This window comes from Podarcis cretensis, assembly GCF_951804945.1.
Source record: "Podarcis cretensis genome assembly, chromosome: 5".
Taxonomy (NCBI): domain Eukaryota; kingdom Metazoa; phylum Chordata; class Lepidosauria; order Squamata; family Lacertidae; genus Podarcis; species Podarcis cretensis.
In genome coordinates this window covers 47,146,289-47,167,063 of record NC_137174.1, presented here as the reverse complement: position 1 = coordinate 47,167,063, position 20,775 = coordinate 47,146,289, and the positions used below count along the sequence as shown (strand labels likewise).

The window sequence follows — 20,775 nt, the reverse complement described above, 5'->3', positions numbered from 1 at the left end:
GCACTGCAATAATCCAACTTAGTGGTTACCAGGGCATAGGCCACAGAAACTGGGCTATGCCTGTCCAGATAGGGGCACAGCTGGACCACCAGCCAAAGAAGGCATTCTGGATTACCAAGGCCACCTGACAGTAATGGATCCAGGAACACCCCCAAGCCATGTTATATTGTTTAACATTCAAACTGGGCTAACATATGCCCTACATTGGGGTGGTGAGATCTCAGGGGCTGAATGCAGGCCTTCCACGTCTCTCTATTTAGCCCTCAGAACTCTCCCAAGGCCCTCTCCAACTTAATTCACAAGGGAATGAAACTTGTGGGCTGAAAAAGGATCCGCACACCTGCCCTATATCCACCCCACTGCCAAAACATCAGACTCAGCAACTGAAAACTGGCTAGCGTTAGCTCTAATTCAGGGGTTTAAACATACGTGTGCCTCACTGTGTGAGAGAAGGCCATTTTGAAATGGGGAGCCTGTTCCCTGTGTCCTGACTGCTAACCACACGGGGAGCCTACATGCAGACAGCAGGCTTCCTGCTTTAGAACATCTGCCCCAAATGTGGGCAGTGGCTGGGATGGAAGGAAGAAAACACAGCCATGCTCTTTCCCTCACACGATGAGGAAGGTACATGTATGAATATCTGGACATGGATCCAGTCATTATGCAACTGGTATACCAACAAAAAATCCAGTAAATGGAAGCAATCAATAACGTGGTGTAAAATCTGGATTTCAATGTACACATACCAGGATTCAGCAAGACTGAAAAGTTTTTTGGGGGTATCATAGCGAAGACTCACCCATGGCCTTATTTATTAGCTTGCATGGGTTAACCTTTACAACAAAATTCACTTTGATGGACAAGTCCCCATGATCATTTGGAAAAAACAACAACCAAAAAACAAAGTTCATTCATTATATTTGTATTCCACCTTGTCTTCAAGAATTCCAAGGTGGCACACGTGGTTCTTCCCCTATTTTATCACCACAACAACTTTGTAAGGTAGGTAAGGAGGTAAGAATGAGAGAAACTGACTTATCACCTAATGAGCTTCATGGCAGAATGGTGATCTGAACCACTAATGAAATATTATCTTCATTCAAGAACCATACGTTAGTCCTCTATAGTATTCAGTTAAGAAATCTTGTGCAAACTCATTTAGCCTTTTCAAGAGACTCAAAGTATTCAACAAGTCACAACAAAATCAAATAGATGCAGATTATCCACAATTTAGTGGATAGGAAATGTTATAAATGTAATGGTAGACACCAGGCAGAGATGAACTACAAATCTGTATTAAAAATGTAAATATTTTGAGTTAAAACATGATTTCTTACCTCAAGTGGAGATTCACAGAGGAACCTTGTGAACTGCATTTGGGATGTTTATCCGGAGTCCAGGGCACCAAGGATACATGTCCAGTATGCAACAACACACATAAACATAACAAAGAGAAAAACAAATAAATCAGAAGGTTTTTAACATAGATGTATTGCTAACTATTACGGTACGTTAGGAATTCAACTTGTACTTGACTAGCAGCCTTATACGCAGTGTTGTAGTGAATTGCTAATAAACCCCAAAAAACTCAATGCAATTTTGAAATCAGTAGTTAAAATTACTGCATCCCCCCCCCCCAGTGTGCAGTTCTCTATTTTAATTCAAAGTAGTGCCCAACTGCATCCAAACAGACAAAGATCTGTTCTCAGGAACCATTATGCATAATTTAGTTATGATATCTTAAGTGATATCTATAGTGAACTGACAAACAAGTTTCCAAAATATATAGTAGAAGCCTGACTAAGGTATATTCAATGGGTTACGGTAAATTTACAGATGAGTTCAAGTTGCCTCTTCTATAAGCCAAAACAACATTTAGAAATAAGAAGGGCAATAATTGCTTTGTGAAAATCTCCCATGGTATGAATAAAATAGTAGCTTTCTTAAGTTAAATGCTTGGAGATTTATTTAGGTGGCTTTGGTGTTTGAAAACTGCTGCAACCTTAACTATTCTACAATGAACTAGGCCCTCATTTGAAGTTACTGATTAAAGTTAACAAATTCTTCAGAGAAAAGTCGGTTGGCAAGACTATGAACAACATTAAGCTAAGGACTGGAATATTTGAACCACTAGATATTTAAAATTGCAGGATTGCCTAATGAAACAGTTGTGGCAACTGGGAATCAGGGTAGCAATTAGATCTCGTACATACATCAAGTGATCCAAGATTCTCAGCTATGGCCTAATAATGTTGAAAATTCGTTTCCTCATCACATTATCCTGAGTGGGGCAGGAATCTTTCAACCCACTGATGTTTTGCTCTGGCTTAGTCAGTCAAACTTTGCATGGCAGAGCTGGATCCCCCCCAATCACACAAATGGTCTGCTGTAGGAGGACAGGCACTTCACACTTCCACCTCAAAAAGAGGGAAGAAATCATACTAAAAGCACCTTCCCACATGAAAGCCTTGCTCACCTGACATTCTCTATGTGTGAGGACAAGCAAACTACCACCCAACCAACAGAACATCACCTCCTCACCCCTGCACTCCTCAAAATCTGCTCTAGAAGGTTGAGGGGACCTCACTGGAACATATTTGCGAGTGTGCAGGGGGGAGGGGAGGAAGATGAAGTTCTGTTGCATTAGCAAATGTTCACTTGCATATTGATTGCTGGATTCCACTGACATATGCATTGTGAAGGCAAGACAGGTGCAGTTGGCCAGCACCAAAGGCTAGTAAGCAATCTGAACCAGGGCTCAGTGAATGGATTTCCATTTCTGCTTGGGTTCATTCTCATTTGCCACGTGCAAGTGTCAGGTCCTACTGAGGAGTAACCTTCTCCACGCATACAAGGCACGCATGGAGTTGTCGGACCACTCCTAATGTTCAACACCTTGCTGCCCCTGCTTCCCCCCAAAACAGCAAAAAAATGAGGCTCCTATGTGTGTACAACTGCAAAGGTTGTGGAATCAGGACCAGCAAGGTGATTATCATGGGGAGCAGGACTAGTCGGGAGTCTTCCCCAAGCATCTCCAAAACAGTCAAGTGGCAGGGTACCCTTTTCCAAAGGATCTAGTGCATCTGTGAAGAATGTCTGAATATGGCGCCTAAGGTGACTGCTGCATGGATGCATCCAATACATTAATTTCAGCAGCACAGTTTGTGACACAGTAACATCTGGTTGACCACTGAGTGACTACAATGCTGGACTAGATATGCCCTTGGTCTGATCCAGCAGAACGGTTCTTATAGTCCATTTGTACAGAACGTGAAATTCAAGAAGAAAGACATAATGTATTGCTGACAACCACTTGAAAGCTCTTTTTAAAAAATGAGAAAAGCCTGGAGCTTTCAGTTTATACTGGAGGAACCACAAATAACTCTGAGCACACCTGCAAAAGAGCAGCACACAAAGATGGTAGCTGAATGACATTTTGAGCAACGATCCAAAAGAAAGAGCAATATACAATTTGTAAGAGGGTCCAGTATCTGAACATCACTTGGAAAAGTCCTGCTTTACAAGACTTTAATTTGATTTCACACCTACAGCAAATTTAGGCAAAGAGGTTGGTTTTAAATCATTGAGCCCCCCCCCTACAGTTTAGCAAGCATCCTTATATATTAGTGCCTTATAAATCATTCAACACATACTAATGATGGCAGACATTTATTTGCTTGTTAACAAGAGTGTGGGTGGGGACTAGGAACATCATAGGGAATAAAGCGTACGGGTTGGTTAACACTTTCATACATGCACACACAAATACACATGTTATTCCCTGCAACCTTTCCTCTCAGGATTCTCCCACCCTCCCGTCAGTTTGGATGAAGGGGAAAAAAATCAAGCAGTGGGGGAACGGGAACCATTTGTGTGTCTCGTCTCCCCCCCCCCGCCATCAATTCTCCTCTACAAACATTTCACAGCCCCATGCTGATATTACAAGGAAAACATGGTTTTGATATTCTTACCCTACCCTTTTTGCCTTGTAATGGATAGTACTAATCTCATTCTATGGGACCACCATCAACATTCAGAAATCTTCAGAAAATTGAAATGTTGAAAAATAGTATTTGTATACACTAAACCATTCATACCACAGGATAACCCAAAGAATGTCTGCTTGTGATAAAACCCCAAACCAAATATATATTTTCCTCCTGTGTCTACTACACACTATGGGTTGGATCCAGACTGTGTAATACTTAGAGGAGATCCAATGAAATCTTTGGGACTCTAGTCATCCCGAAGTCAATTGATATAAATAGGTCTACATCTGGTATGGGGACGCAGGTGGCGCTGTGGGTTAAAGCCTCAGCGCCTAGGGCTTGCCGATCGAAAGGTCGGCGGTTTGAATCCCTGCGGCGGGGTGCGCTCCCGCTGCTCGGTCCCAGCGCCTGCCAACCTAGCAGTTCGAAAGCACCTCCGGGTGCAAGTAGATAAATAGGGACCGCTTACCAGCGGGAAGGTAAACGGCGTTTCCATGTGCGGCTCTGGCTCTGGCTCTGGCCAGAGTAGTGATGTCACGCTGGCCACGTGACCCGGAAGTGTCTCCGGACAGCGCTGGCCCCTGGCCTCTTAAGTGAGATGGGCGCACAACCCCAGAGTCTGTCAAGACTGGCCCGAACGGGCAGGGGTACCTTTACCTTTACCTTTACATCTGGTATGACTAGGTTGGGATCCAACCTTAGGGCCTGGTTTAGACAATCTGCGGCCCCAAAGTTTGGGTCTCTTGAACTGATTGATTTATATGCAAATAAAGGTGCTTTTTGTAAACCGCTTTGAGTTTTGTTTCTATAGTCAAGCGGTATATAAATTTTACAAAATGAAAAAATGTTTATTGCTCACTATCAGTTGCTACTGAAAAGTTTGCATTTCTTGAAACCATTGAGTAAAGCAGGCATTAAGAACATAATAGCCATAAATTGCTAGGGTAGCATATGCCTTTATGCCAATATTAAAAATGTTTTTATATAGAAATGTTTTTATTCTATGTGCTCTGGTCCATAGCTTATGTCACAATTTGTTAACATGCCACCAGATGCTGTTTTAACTTGTCCATAAAACTTGTGCCAACTGGAAAGCCATGAGGTACAGTTGACTATTTCATCAAAAGAAAGCAATATGGTTAAATACACCACCACCACACAATTTAGATTCAAATGAATCAAGAAGTAAAAATAAGGGTAATATGGATTCCTTCCCTAGCACTATCTAATTTTGGTTTTGGTATTGTTCTTACTGCAGTATGCCTGTAGCTGAAGGCAAGATCTAATTAACCTCCAAATGGATGGTAAATATTTAGACAAGCCCTTTAACAATCAAAAAGGAGACTTCCATAAGCCTAAGCCCTTGTCAAAGACAAGGGAACAGTGTGGAGTCTATTGTTAGGCCTTTAGGAGTCATTCACAACCAAGGTGTTCAAAAGACTGGGTAATCTGGAGCTTTACGATTGAGGCATGGGAAAATTGTTGGTTTCATTATTCTAATTATACCTCTGAATTTGAGAGTTATAATGTAGTTTCCAAAGATCTATTCATATTTGAGAAAGAGGCCGATTGCTAAGCATCTGCATTACTTTGCTTTTATACAGACCTCACTAATTCCTTAATTAAAAGATCTGGCACCAGAGGAAGACATAGTTGACATTGGAAAGACTTTCAAGAATTTGAATTCTAGCTTTTTGTTGGTCAGCAAATGCCAAAACATTTCCTAAATATTTGCTGACTTTCCAGAGATTGTTCTGCAACATTTTACTTCAAATACCTAAAGTTAACTTAGAATACATGAATGTCATGAGTTGTAGCCATTGCTGGGCAGTCCACAGAAGAGCAAAAACATTTAGCACCTTTGATTGGAACAAACTTCCATATATCAGAATAGCAGTAGGGAAACACTTTCGGTCGCGTTCTCTTCTGGGCAACCAGTCAGATTTGGGTACATGATGTATGCCACTTGTGGCAAATGAAGCCATTTCAGAATGGGGCAAAAATTCCTATTCAAGAAGCATCACTTTCTCTGAGACCTAGTTGAATCACACACTGTGCTCTAGTGTATCAATAAGTAAGCAAAAGAAGTGAAGATGAAGATTTCTTCCAAATATTTATATTTCAAGCTGGAAAGGGATTGTGGGCAAAGGCAAAATATTGTTTTTTAAACAGATCAGCTACTAGCCACAATGGTTATGCTCTACCTCCACTGTCACAGGCAGTATGCCTCTGAATACCAGTTGATGGGAATCACAAATGCTGCACTCAAGTCCTGCTTGCAGGCTGCCCATCTGGCTGGCCACTGTGAGAACAGGAGACTAGATCATGGATAGGCAAACTAAGGCATACGAAGGCCCGGGGTCCGGATCCGGCCCAATATACTTCTAATTCTGGCCTGCGGATATTCCGGGAATCAGTGTGTTTTCCATGAGTAGAATGTGTGCTTTTATTGAAAATGCATCTCTGGGTTATTTGTGGGGCATAGGAATTCATTCATTTCGCGCGCCCCCCCATACAGTCCGGCCCCCCCAAGGTCTGAGGGACAGTGGACCACCCCCTGATGAAAAAGTTTGCTGACCCCCTGGACTAGATGATCCTTGGGCCTGATCCAGTATGAACTGTAGCACATCATGTACTGAACCCCATTAGTCATACATGATTAGACCTACTGAGGTTAATGGAGATGACTAACTTAATAATAATAATAATAATAATAATAATAATAATAATAATAATAATTTATTTATATCCCGCCCTCCCCAGCTGAAGCCGGGCTCAGAGCGGCTAACAACAGTAAAATGATAAAACATTCTAAAATCATTTCATTATAAAATTAATTCAAAACAGATTAATGGCAACCATTGGACTAGAGTTCTGTGAGGATTGCCAAAGGAGGGAGTCAGGCTGTGCCCTGGCCAAAGGCCTGGCAGAACAGCTCTGTCTTGCAGGCCCTGCGGAAAGATGTCATGTCCCACAGGACCCTAGTCTCTTGTGACAGAGCGTTCCACCAGATCAGAGCCACAGCCGAAAAAGCCCTGGCTCTGGTTGAGGCCAGCCTAACCTCTCTGTGGCCTGGGTCCTCCAAGATGTTTTTGTCTGAAGACCGTAAGTTCCTCTGTGGGGCATACCAGGAGAGGCGGTCCCGTAGGTACGAGGGCCATTCATTCATATGGGTGTACTTCGAGCATAACTTGTTTAGATACAAACCCATGTTCTTTACCTTCCACGTGCTTCAGCCTCCATGTTGTCATTTTGGGGAGGCACTGCAGCTCCCCCCCCTTCAGTAACATTATTGCATGCAGCTTTTTAGACAGTGAATATTTTGTAGGTCTTTAAATAAATTTTCTTCCAAAACAAATATTTTACTAAGCCTAAGGTAAGAAGGTAGTCCAGCTTTGCAGTGGAAACTGAGCAACACACTGTTTCTTTCCTATAAACTTGTCATTATAAAATATGCCAAATGTAGTGGAGTAGAATGCTTGCTTCAGTAAGGCTAAACAGCAATAAAATTGTTAACTATGGCTATTTGAGAGAACTACTGTCAGACTTATGATCATGTATGGAAATGTTTTCTAACTGGTGTAATTGCCACTTGGTTTGTTTTGGTTACCCTGCAGATGTAAACCGTTTCTTCAGAATACCATAAAGGGATTTAATTGCCAAACATGAGTTTTAACAAAAAGAGCATTATGGAAACTGCGTACGGCAGCCTCAAAATAGCAACCCTGTTATCAGAGGCAGTAACAGAACATGGAAATATATTTTTTAAATTTAAACTTCTTAATCAGATATAAACTTGTTAGTACTAGTAGTGGCATAACTTTAATCCTGAGAATCTGACATTAAAGACTTCGAAGAAAATAGCACCAAAGTACTATATAATAAAGGAAGTATAATCCATGTGCACACACTTGGTATTCCTGATACTGTGTTAAGGAAGAAGAAACACAAAAATAGTTAAGTAATTGTAATGGAATTGCTGCTAGCAGTTGAACATTAAAATTTAAAAAATTACAGAGACCTCTTTATCAGGTAGAAGGAAGATGCTTACGTAAACAAAGTGCTTACTTCTCAATAAATCTGAGTTACCTGACATAATAAAGGCAGATTTTAAGATGCAGACCATCCAATCTGCTGTATGTGTATGTTAATTTAAATTCCAGCACTTTTTATTTAGCCTAGCCCCCTGAATTTTAATTCCAAGGCACAAGCCATGGCAAGTTTCCACTGAGGGGTTGCTGTTTCCTACTGAAAAAGAAATGGGGAGTATGCAGATGAGAAAAGACGCTGGTGTTGTCTTCCTCAGGAAAACCCTGCACATATCGTTTTGCTTGACGGCTACACTTTATAAGATCCACAGACAGCTTGTGTGCTGCAACATTATAACTTGAAGACACGCTGTGCTAGTGGTGCAAGCTGCTGTCAATATAAACACTATCAAATTTGAAAAGCAAATTAAAACATTATTTTTAATAGGCGAGGGTCTGTTAGTACCAATGCAGATCAACCATTCAGAGGGCTTCAGCATTTACTATGGAGCGATATTCCCTTTCTGCTATGGAACCAGTTTCAGAGACAGACATTTGTAGGGAGCAGAAGACTATTTAAAATCTCTTTCAACTTAAAAAGCACCAAACACCATGTAGTTACACTGATGTCCTTGCAACAGTGGGTGGTAATTCAGAGGAATTTCCATTCCATTAAGGCACCACAGCAAGGACTAACAGCCTGTTTAACTGTCAGGAACTCTGTATGTTGTCAGAATCGTTTTTCATAAGAGAGTGGGCAATATAAAACTGCATGTTCATATCCACTCAACTTTCAAACTCTAGTTCCTAGATCAATGAAAGGAAAAACTACAAAGGTTGTGACTTAATATAAAAATCATTAAAACATGTATGCATTGTGTAAGAAAGTAGGGAAGGTGTTTTGGATGCCTGACAGAACAGCTGCTGCAAAGCTCTGGAAAATAAACACAAATGTGATCTGGTTTGTCACACACACTCTACAAATTGTACACATGAGCTCCTAAATCCATTCCCACAAAAGGTCTGCGGAATTCATGAAAGTCTCTGAGCAATGTCTCTAAAACATACTATTACTTATGCATTAAACTGACCCTGCCTTCATGAGATTTATGCATTTAACTTAGGTATATTATATCAATTCCCTCAGATAACTACATTTAGATGCTTGAAGAAGTTTTGGTCCAGGTTTCTGGGATTCAGAGTCTCAGAGCAACCAGTGTTTATATTCTTCTTTCTAAAAGTCCAAAGATTAAGGCACTTCCACCCATTTGCTAGAAGTTTATTTGAAACCATTTTCTTTTCATACTGCTTCAAAGCTCCTGCATCGTGTGCTCCTGTCATACATCCTACATATCAAAACCTCATATGATCATAGTCATAGAATTGTAAATAATGCAGAAATCTTTTACCCAAAATGGGGTTCAAACCCATGACCCTGAGATCAAGAGTCTTATGCTCTACTAACTGAGCTATTGCTAGGTAGGTTGCACCCCTTGAAATACCACAAGTAGAGTCTGTTGGATGGTCTAATCTTCACTTAGTTGCTTGCAATCAGTTCTGTTATTCAGTGCCTTTTGCCATTTGTGCCTCTACATTTGTTTATTTTTATGGTACAATTCCTTTATTATAACTGTTTGCAATGAAGTACATTTTCATGGGGTACTTTGCAAAAGGAAGACTGCACAGGATTGCAGCCTCAACATTTAATTATTGCTATGTGCATGCAAAATACAAGACTGCTTTGTATCTCACTTTCTACAGGTAGATATTTAGCTCAATATGCCTTATTTGATGTTTTTTGGAGGGGGAACAGAATACGGCATGCAAAATATTACAAAGTGGTACCCTGTTTGCAAGCATCTTTCCATTTTAGGAAATAAGCACCAAGACTGATTCTTAATTGTTTAATTTGATCTGTATGAAAACTAAATGCTGGGGGGAAATGAAAAGATAAAGCCTCTTTCCTAATAAGTACAAGAGTTAGCAACTTCTGTCAAGTAAGGCAAACGTGGAAGTCAAATATCAACTAAAAGTGGCTGGAGATCTCAGGCTACATGCTCAGCCACTGAATAATCCAGTCCCTGCAACAGAAAGGTGTCCAGAAAGGTGTGTTAACAAGCAACACAATTGTTTACTTGAACATCAGATGAAAATGTTAAAACGTTTACATTTGGAGTCAGTTACAGCTATATCCTAGTCTAGATACTGAAATATTCTGTGCAAACTTGTTTCCTAAGATTTAGTAGTCCTTTTCCAAGGGCTAACCTGTAATACTATGAAGGCAATAAATTAAGGGTGCAAGCCTTGGTATCTACTTTCCTAGGAAGAAATGCTGCTGAACACAGTGTGACTTTTTTCAAACCCTGACAGATATGCTCTATTCGTCAGGAAGGCTTTTGGGGAAACAATTTAACAGCATATTAAAAATGAAAATGAATGTTAACTGTTTATGAACCTATCACTAGCCAGAGAACTTCTTATTTAATAAAAATAATTCTCATGGCATATTTTCTAATCTGGCACTTGATATTAACAAGTATCCCAGATGTTGATCTACATGAATTGCATAGTTCCTAATGTATTTGTGAAGCAAACCTAGGTAACTTACACATATGTAATGTTAACAACATGTTTATATCTCATCATTTTAGCAGCAAACAGTCTTTTTTAAAAGTAAGTTTTAAAAAGGAACTGAAGACACCTACATGTCTAGTTTTGCTCACAGAAAGTGGCTTTATAAATACTGTATGTTTTTCCTACCCAGGAATGGGGGAGAGGGAGGGTTCACCTTATAAACTATTAAACTAAAGGCTAACCCAAAGTCAACTGGGAAGGCGATTTACCATTGTGTAACAGTTCTTTTGAAGTTGTTATGACATTCTACAATCCTAATAAACATAATAATATCATTTCAAAATAAGCTATTTAGAAGTAGGCAGTGCATATTTAATTTGAAAAAAATAGATGCCTAAATCATATTTTCCAAGGTAATAGCCATTTTATAAAGCAGGATGAAGATAGCCTCAGCACTTTTTCTTTCTAAAATGTTGCGTAATTATTATTTTTCATGTACTTGTTGCTCCAGCTCTTCAGCCAGTGAAGCTCCCAGATCAGCTTACGTTGCATATTAAAAGAAATCAGAATTACAATAAAAACAATCATAAATCAAGACAATAAACAGAAAAGCAGATTAAAAATCCAGCATTACAACAAAGATATAGATATATAAATGAGAAAACTGAGCAAATAAAATAGCTTTATATGAAGTAATTCCATATATCCAACAGGCACCATTTAAAATCGACTCTCCAATCACACCTAATTCATACAGGTTTTACTGAAACCAAGATTTCCTTTGATCTCAGTCCAAACTGAACATGACAACTGTGGTGTCCTACTGGTGTAGGAAGAGAAGGGAGGAGGTTTGATTTTATCAGCAAAAGAGCTCCATGGGCAAGGGGTTACACTGATTACATATGCCTGGCTTAGTCCACCCCCGCAGCTTCTTATTAATATGCCAGGATCAAAACTCACATTTTGATCTTGGCTTGTTTCAACAAATCCAATCCTGGTAAAAAGAAGCAGCAGTAGACATGAAGCACATGGGGCTGGCAAAGAATAAACAGAGTGCTCTTTTCATCCTTTACCAGCCTTCTTGGTCACCTGGAGGGAATTCCATGCACTTGCCTTCATGGAATTCCTAGTAACCGATGTTGGCCAGGTAAGTAGTGAAGTAAGAGACTGACTTAATACTGGAAGTGGAAGGTTTCAATTGTCTCCTGTCGGAATACTTGAGTAAAAGCTAGCATCGGCTCCACACATAGTGCTAAACCATGGTTTACTGTTACATCAAAAATGGGCAACTGCTGACCTTTAAACACTTGCAATATGCCCAACATTCTACACTTAAATTCTTCAAGCAAGTTAATTTTCAATATTACAACAATACAAGAAAATGAGGCAATGTATAGAATCAAAAGGAGTGGTGAAAACAAGAGATTAGAGACTGCAGTAAATGTATTTTGAACTGTAGCCATAATTGATGTTAAGCTTTCAAAAAACAAAACACACACACCGAAATTATGACACCTGGCTATATAGTTTCTGTAAAACTTTAAACTTTCCATTAAGCTGTGATGTTGAAATGGCCCAGATTTCTTGTACTGATAATTCCAATTGTTGTCAATCCTAAATTGATCATAACATTTAGTTTCAAATGTCTGGAAAACAGGAGGCTTTTCGTTTTAGCCATGAGTTTAGTTTTCTAAATCAAACACTAATCTTATGTCTGTTACTAACATAACACTGACTGATCTCTAGTGTCTTCTTTGACTTGCACGTTCCAATCTGACACCTTCCTCTTCTTTTCCACTCAAATCCCTTCCCCTACCACTTTTAGTACTATACATGGCTAGCATTCCATCTGAAATGACATTAATGTTAGTCATTAAACCACATTTTTAAACCCACTTCAAACTCTGGTTTAAAGCTAACCATGGCTAGTGTTAACTGCAATTCAGGTGTAATGCTAACCATGGTTAGTCATGGAAAGGGATATGAAGGACTTCAAGCCAAAGAGAAGATGATGGGGGAGAAATTGAGCACATGAACCAAAGAGATTGAAGAATAGGGAGAAGCATGCAAACCGGAAGGGTACACCATGACAGAACAGGAAATATTACACTTGCACTATACCTGGGCTGAGCATACTTATTTCAGAGCAAATCCCATTGGTGATACTGGGATTTACTTCCAAATAACTGGATTAGGAGAACAGTAGAAAGCTTATTCCAACCGATTCAGGACACAGATAAAATACTGAGTACATAAGAATGCTACTGCTGGAAGGCATATCCAAATCCTAATTCCCCCACCACATTCACAGATCTGATGGAAAGTCAATTCAATATCCTGTTATTCACACCACCAATGATAATAAGGACAAAAAAAGTGCATGCATTTAACTGTACCTGATACTCGTTACATTCAAAAGGAGAGTCCTTGTGTATGGCCATCTGATACTTGGCAAATAAAGCAGCAGACTGGGTGAAAGATGATTTGAACTGCGGGTCCTCTAAAGAAACAGGTACTAACCTCACCTTCAGAGCAAGGGAAAACAAAGGTACTTTGTTGGCATTTGTCCAAATGCTTCTGAAGGTAAGGCTAGTATGCTATCTCCTCAAATCCATTTCAAAGCCTCTTCCTAGGAGACATACAAGGAAGCCCAGCAACCGCAGAAATGTATTACTAAGATTTGAAGCAATGGTGGCATTCTAAGTGCTAGGCTGGTTCTGCACTCCAGGAACAGGAAGAGCTCATTTGCATACCAGCTGAAAACAGTAATACTCAGAGCCACTTAATATTCTATGCCAATTATCTCTCCATGCAAAATAGATAACGTAATCAAAATTCCAGGTAAGTCAAGAAGGATTTGACTGTCTCATGTTCTAGAAGGAGGTGAATTCTAAGATTTCTCAATAAGATCAATAATGGAAGGCAAGCTTGCCACCTACAACCAGTATTTCGCTGCATCCTGGAGTTGTCATATATTTTCTAGAGTGTACTCTCAGTTCAGGCAAAGCAGTGATGTTAAACCAAAGGGCTGGTCAATGCTTCAAGTGAACTGGCTCTGTAGTTAAGGTTTACTCATTACCGGTCTAGTGAGAATAGATCTAGATTATCAGAAGTTCTCAATTAGAGTTTGTAAACCTGAGAGCTATACACAATTCTCATCCAAAAACTTTTCCCACCACTCCAAATATCTTAATCATGCATTGTAAATGGCAGAACTAATACCTCAACAGAGCTGCAGAATATGAACATCTTCCAAGTTCTGGCCTTCACTGGGGTACTCAGCCTCCCTCCCACCCAAATGGAAGTCATACAAAAGAAACCTGCTTCCTGACTTCTACATTAATCCACATGCTTGTCACTAGATTATGTTTTAGGCACTAGTGACCTAGGTTTTTGCACCTCTGGACTTCGTCACTCTATGTGTTTGGTCAATCACAGCCAACATAAAGGCCAGTTCTGAATACACACAATCCCAAAGGAATTATCCATAAAGTATGATCTACTCTGCAAACTAAATTCCCTACCATCTTTCACAATCGATTATAGTAGACGCTGCCCACCACAATTTACATAGGCTGGAATCCAAATTTAGCCTTCCACAAACAGAAGGGCTCCTTCTGTCCAGAGATGATTACTGATCCAGCAGATTCTCTCTATTCCCTGGCCCCACTGTTCCAGAGGATCCTACCAGTCCTCCAGAACGGTTTTTCAGGCACCACAAGGAGGAATTGGTTAATGTTGCCTCCCCACACAACTTCTACCAGCAGGAATATCCCCAGTGGCGCTCCACTCAGAGGATACACCCTCCAGCAGCAGCTAAGTCAGGACCCAAGACTGTTTATCAATGATTACACAAAGTACAGTCATACCTCGGGATAAATATGCTTCAGGTTGAGCGCTTTCGGGTTGCGTTCCGCAGCGACCCAGAAGTAATGGAACCCGTTATTTCCGGGTTTCGCCACTCGCGCATGCACAGACGGTCAAAATGATGTCACGCGAATGCGCGGAAGCGGCGAAACACGACCCGCGCACGCGCAGATGCTCTGTCATGTCTTACGTTCTGTTCAGGATGCGAACAGGGATCCAGAACACATCCTGTTCACATCCCAAGGTACCACTGTACATTTTGAATGGAGAAGGATGCCTTTATCGAACTGATGCTTATCAGGAAACACTAACACTTTCTAAAACCATTCCACCACACACACACACACTAAAATGACTACTATTTGTGACTTATTTCCATTGCTGAATTCAGATATTTTGCCAAAGAAAGCAGACAGAACAGTGTGAACAAAGTGAGTTGGGAATTGTCAGGAGAGAGAAGAAGAAGCCTACATTAAGGAAAAGGAATTGCCAAAGGATAGATGGGGGTATGAGAGCAAACTGCAGTATGGACAGGGGCATCAACAACACATTGAAGCAAAAGAAATATTGGGTACTGATCAAAGAGTAACCATATCCTAGATACCACATGTCTTCTTGCCTGAATGAAACTAGGGGCCTTTTCAGAATTTCACAGTACCTTGCAAAGGTTGGTATGTTAGGGGCAGAAGAGAATGAAGATGGAAAATAAAAAGTAAAGATTTAGTCAAAGAGTTGAACAGGTGTAAGGAAACCATTTCATCCTACACACACACTCTTCCAATACCTTGTTCTCCTTCCCCATCCAATATGCAACATACTTTATGGATAGGACCTCAGCATAAATTAAACCCAAGGTTAACTGTGCCCTAATTTTTTTTTTTATTTCATAAAATTTATACACCACTTGATTGTTTTGGCTTTTTTTTAAAAAAAAAAAAAAAGCCTTCAAAGCTATTTACAAATATTTGTGAAACACATTCAAGCCCTGTAGGATCGCCCATTAAATAGGCATGAAAAACTTTCAAAATCTAGCTACCCTACTGTTTGGGGAATTTAAAGTGTATTTCACTAGTTCACCTGCTCCTCTTTATGCACCATCTCCAATGTCAAAGCAAACCCCATTCTTGCTTCTTCTTTTGCTTGAAAATGTCTTTAATTATTTGTGGCATTCATGAGATATGCAAAACCTCCTTGAACTTCCAGGATTTAAGTTTTGTTTAATTCTTTTTTTTTCTCTTTTTTGAAGTTTCTATGGTTATTAATTATTTTAAAGGAACAGCTTCCAAATGTCTCAGAATAGACCAAAGCAACGTGCTTGTGTCTGACCTGGCTGGCGGTTGGTTTATCAGGTGGGTCCTTGTGAATAACCATCTGGTAACGTTTATAGACCTGGTAAGACTCCTGAAAGGTGGCTTTGAACAGGGAACTTGGTGGAGATGATTGCACCAGCCTCACCTTCCAAAGAAAGACATTCATTATTGGAATAATAGCCATTCAAAAGCTGGGAAGAATACAAACAGTTAGAAACTAACTATAGTTAAATCAACATTTACACAATGAAATCAACAATACTTTTAAACAACCATTTCCCCCTGAGGCCAATGTTACCTTCTGCTCCACTACACCTTTTTTTTTTTTAATAGAAATGAAAAGATTATTTTCCATGTAACCATTTAAGTTTAGTTTCCAGTCATTGTTCTGTAAACACCGTGCACTTTACTCAATAGTTTACAAAGTCTAATACAAAATCAATTTTGAGTGAATCATGCAGTTGTATAATAAGGATTATTCAAACGTAAATACATATATTCTATACATGTTGTAAGAACAAAAACAAGTTGCTACTCAAGTTCACATCCACCCTTAAATTGAAGGGGGTCATTTTTCTTCCTGCAATTTTCCTATCAGTCTTTGCTGTTGGCTATCTACTATCACCGGGGACGCAGGTGGCGCTGTGGGTTAAAGCCTCAGCGCCTAGGACTTGCCGATCGAAAGGTCGGCGGTTCGAATCCCTGCGGCGGGGTGCGCTCCCGCTGCTCGGTCCCAGCGCCTGCCAACCTAGCAGTTCGAAAGCACCTCCGGGTGCAAGTAGATAAATAGGGACCGCTTACCAGCGGGAAGGTAAACGGCGTTTCCGTGTGTGGCTCTGGCTCGCCAGAGCAGCGATGTCACGCTGGCCACGTGACCCGGAAGTGTCTCCGGACAGCGCTGGCCCCTGGCCTCTTAAGTGAGATGGGCGCACAACCCCAGAGTCTGTCAAGACTGGCCCGTACGGGCAGGGGTACCTTTACCTTTACCTTTATCTACTATCACCTATGCACTATTTTGAGATGCCAGGACAAGAACACTGATGATATTTCTTTTAACACAACTGAATAATTTAAATCTCCCTTAAATCCTATTAGCACAACTTCATGTTAACACATACTATACCGTGGTGCCCCGCAAGACGAACGCCTCACAAGACGGAAAACCCGCTAGACGAAAGGGTTTTCCGTTTTGGAGGCGCTTCGCAAAATGAATTTCCCTATGGGCTTGCTTCGCAAGATGAAAAAAACTGCTATACGAAGAGCCTCACGGAACGGATTAATTTCGTCTTGCGAGGCACCACTGTACTAGCAGTTCAATCCTAAGCATGTTTAACTCAGAAGTCTCAAGGAGTTCAATGGGACTTAGTTCTTAGTAAGGGTGTTTAGGATTACTGTCTCAGCCTCCTCTTTCACTATATGCCACAGAACCCCAGAATATCAGCATTATCAAAAGGAAAACAGACTTAGCACACATAAATGTATGCTTTAAAATGTGCTATTAGTGGAACTATACCCATTTTTCCTAAGAAAAAATAAACAAACATGCCAGAACGAGGCATGAGAAGTAAGCCAAGAACAAATACTGCTTGCCACTCATGGTTTGGAGGGAAATAAATAATAGGTTGCATTTGGACAACGTGACAAACGAGACCCTGACTTGTTTCACCTGTGGTATGGCAAGAATGGGGAAGAAGCACTGCAAAAAAAACTTTTCAGCAACATGCACCAGCAAGTTACTCACTCACATCAAACCATAGTTTGTTTTAAGCCATAGTTTAATGTGATACATGACCTGGGCCAACGTATGCCTCAAGTTCACTATTTTTTTCTGCTAAGGCTAATGTATCAATTTTTTGATCCAATTCTCATTAAGAAAAAACTATTTCCCTTACACCTTGGCTATGAGTCATGTCTTGCAAGAGACCAAGCAAATACCCTGTCATGGCTAGGTGCTACACTGAACAGAATCTGACCTGGCGTGGCAATCGCAAATGAACAGAGCAAGTGGAGTCAGAGGTCATGTTAATGCTAGGCAGTAATCAAGGAGCCAAAGTCAAATGTCCTTCCAGGGTCAGAGACAAGCTAAAACAGAAGCAAGGGTGGGTCAAAACACAGGAGGCAAGCACATGACATGCAAATGGTTTTTGACAGCAGGGTGACAAAGGGAAAGTTACAAGATGGAAAAATATAAGATCAGGGACAGAATCAGGAATGAGGCAATTTAAGTGCCCAGAAGGGAGGGAACTATACTCAGCCAGGGTGTGCTTTTGACCATCTAGAGCAGGCACCCCCAAACTCGACCCTCCAGATGTTTTGGGACTACAATTCCCATCATCCCTGACCACTGGTCCTGTTAGCTAGGGATGATGGGAGTTGTAGTCCCAAAGAGGGCCAAGTTTGGGGATGCCTGATCTAGAGCAAAGGTTCCCAGCTGAAAAAAGCCCTGCCACCATGCACCATCACCTCCTTCTGTTGCTTGACTACTCTCTACCTGCATGAGGCCCCTTGCTGTGGGGAAGGGCTGCAACCAGCAACAGCAGGTGGGACCCCCTCTCCCTTACTTGCCAGGCTTTGGGAAGTGGCTCTTAATATCCAGTAGCCAGTGACGAACTCTGTGGCACACCGGATGAGAGCTACTGATCTAGAGGTTTGCAGCCTCAACCCCCGAGACAGAAAATCCAGCTGAACAGTGGTGACAGGCATCCTCTCTCCCCCCTCCACCAATTTTGAAGGAGATGAAGGGGCTGCTTGGAAAGACTGGTTCACAGTAGCAAGGCCTAGTTTCCTAGGGACTAAGCACTGCTCTCCCAGGAGCTGTTTGGTGCCCAGGGAAGTGGTGGCCAAGAGGATAAAGTAATTCTTTGTCAGCTACCTTGTATGTAAGTTTCAGCACATTGCCCAAAACTGGTTAAGAAATTCTTCTCACGGAGTGAATAGGTAATAGCCTCCTATGCCATCATATGCATATCTGGAGAAAAATAGGTCCTAAAAAATTCCCAGAAATGCACAAATTATAGCCAGGAGTCTGGTAGTGGAAATTGATAAAAATATTTTGCGAAACAGCATCTTCTTCAGTAATGTAAAAATCTAGCTATTTGTCATTTCTAATTTTTACTTCAAATTAGGGGACTAATTTTATATAACGTTAATATCTAATTACAGTTCCACTAATGTGATTTTTGTTCTGGAAATGTGCTACACTATTCATTCAGGTGGAACCACAGCACCCTCTTGTGTTTCTGTAAAGAACACATCCACTTAAGTTTTGCACACACTAACATACACACAACAATGTCTTATAAGGCTAAACTGAAAACATCACAGGACTTTTCAAATGCCAGTAACTGACACCAAGGCATGTTATAATGCAACCAATTTTTACAATTAAAAGTAGAACATTTTTCACCTCTGACTAATCAAATACCTTCAACATAAGCAGCAGTACAAGAATGACATGATGGCTCTATGTATCACGTCAATCAAAGTAAGTATCTCAGTACCTCTAACTGGTGCACAGGTTCAGTAGGTAAGGAGGCAAAAATGAACTCTTCAATTGATTTGGGCTGATTGGATTTAGCTTTCGAGCGCTGGCCAAGCAAAACCTGAGCCTCAGTTTGCAGCGAAGGATTTTGTGTCTGGTTCTGAAGGGTCTTCTGCAATTTATGTTCCTTCCTTAGTTCCTTTGCTTTACGGCAGGGTGGCTTACTCAAGTCGGCTCCTTTCCCTAGAAAGGCAATGCGTACATACTCAATGGGGAAAGTGTGTGCTGTAGAATAGCTACATTCGTTCTCCTGTATACTTTTATGACGACTGGAAGAAAGGCAATGAATACCATAAGCAAAAATGTAATCCTCTTCTGACACTCCAGCTACATTTTATTATTGTGCTTGTATTGGGGAAAATACCAGGGTGATCCCCAGTCTCCCTGTGGGTTTGCCTGGATGCTCCAATCAATACCAAACACCAGTCAGATCAATTAACAGGCATTTATTTAGCACCAGAATGTGATGCCCACATGTCGTCCCCTTTGCCAGAAAGGAAAGTGGCCAGCTCAGCTAGGTAAAAGGCATAGCACTATTTACACTTTAAACATTCCTAAACAACAGCTATTCTGCCTAAGTAACTCATATGGCATAGCAATGGCCTTCTCTCCTCCCTCCCTCTTCCTTGCTTATCTGTTCCAACTACTGTCTACTGTCTACTCAAAATGTATGTACTGCTTGTTTTTTAGTACAGTGGTACCTTGGTTCTTAAACGCCTTGGTACTCAAAAGCCTTGGTTCATAAACGCCGAAAGTAAGTGTTCCAGTTTTCAAACATTTTTTGGAAGTCATACGGCCTATGCGGCTATCAGCTACTGTTTCCATGGCGTCTGCACCAATCAGAAGCTGCGGCTTGGTTTTCAAACATTTTGGAAGTCAAATGGACTTCCAGAACGGATTACCGTATTTTTCATCCCATAGGACGCTCCGTCCCATAGGACGCACCTAGTTTTTTGGGGGGCAAATAAAGGAAAAAATTTTTTTTGCTATCCGCAGCCTGGGGAGCCCTGCGGGGAACTCCTGCAGGGCTCCTCATGCTGCGGATGTCTGTCCGGCACGCGGGGCGCTCTGCTTCATGGTGTCCCGCCTGCCGGGCGGCAGGCTGCTATCCGCAGCGTGGGGAGCCCTGCGGGGAACTCCTGCAGGGCTCCCCACGCTGCGGATGTCTGCCCGGCGCGCTCTGCTTCAGGGCGGCCCGCCTGCCGGGCGGCAGGCTGCTATCCGCAGCGTGGGGAGCCCAGCGGAGAACTCCCGCAGGGCTGCCTAGGCTGCGGATGTGTTCCCGAAGCGCCGGGCGCTCTGCTTTCAGGGCGCCCGACGCTCCGGGAAGCAGGCTGCTATCCGCAGCCTAGACATCCCTGCGGGACCTCCCGCAGGGCTGCCTAGGCTGCGGATGTGTTCCCGAAGCACCAGGTGCTCTACTTTCAGCACGCCCGGCGTTCCGGCAAGCAGGCTACTATCCGCAG

At 41.5% G+C, this 20,775-nt stretch overlaps 1 protein-coding gene across 8 annotated transcripts in view; it reads right to left on the bottom strand.

Moving 5' to 3' along the window:
* The window catches only part of ATE1 (arginyltransferase 1), a 74,273-nt gene that overhangs the window by 44,275 nt on the left and 9,223 nt on the right, over positions 1-20,775 (bottom strand). For 4 of the 8 annotated variants that reach the window (XR_013839082.1, XM_079976719.1, XM_079976720.1 and 1 more), the window contains exons 6-9: positions 19,269-19,492; positions 15,785-15,913; positions 12,988-13,116; positions 1,338-1,370 (exon numbers count right to left, since the gene is read on the bottom strand). Coding sequence is in view for 7 of the 8 variants with exons in the window: in XM_079976719.1 (XP_079832845.1) it covers positions 1,338-1,370; positions 12,988-13,116; positions 15,785-15,913; positions 19,269-19,492 (515 nt within the window). In the remaining variant the exon portion in view is untranslated. The remainder of the gene's footprint in view (positions 1-1,337; positions 1,371-12,987; positions 13,117-15,784; positions 15,914-19,268; positions 19,493-20,775) is intronic. The other 4 variants (XM_079976717.1, XM_079976718.1, XM_079976716.1 and 1 more) reach the window with 2 other exon arrangements.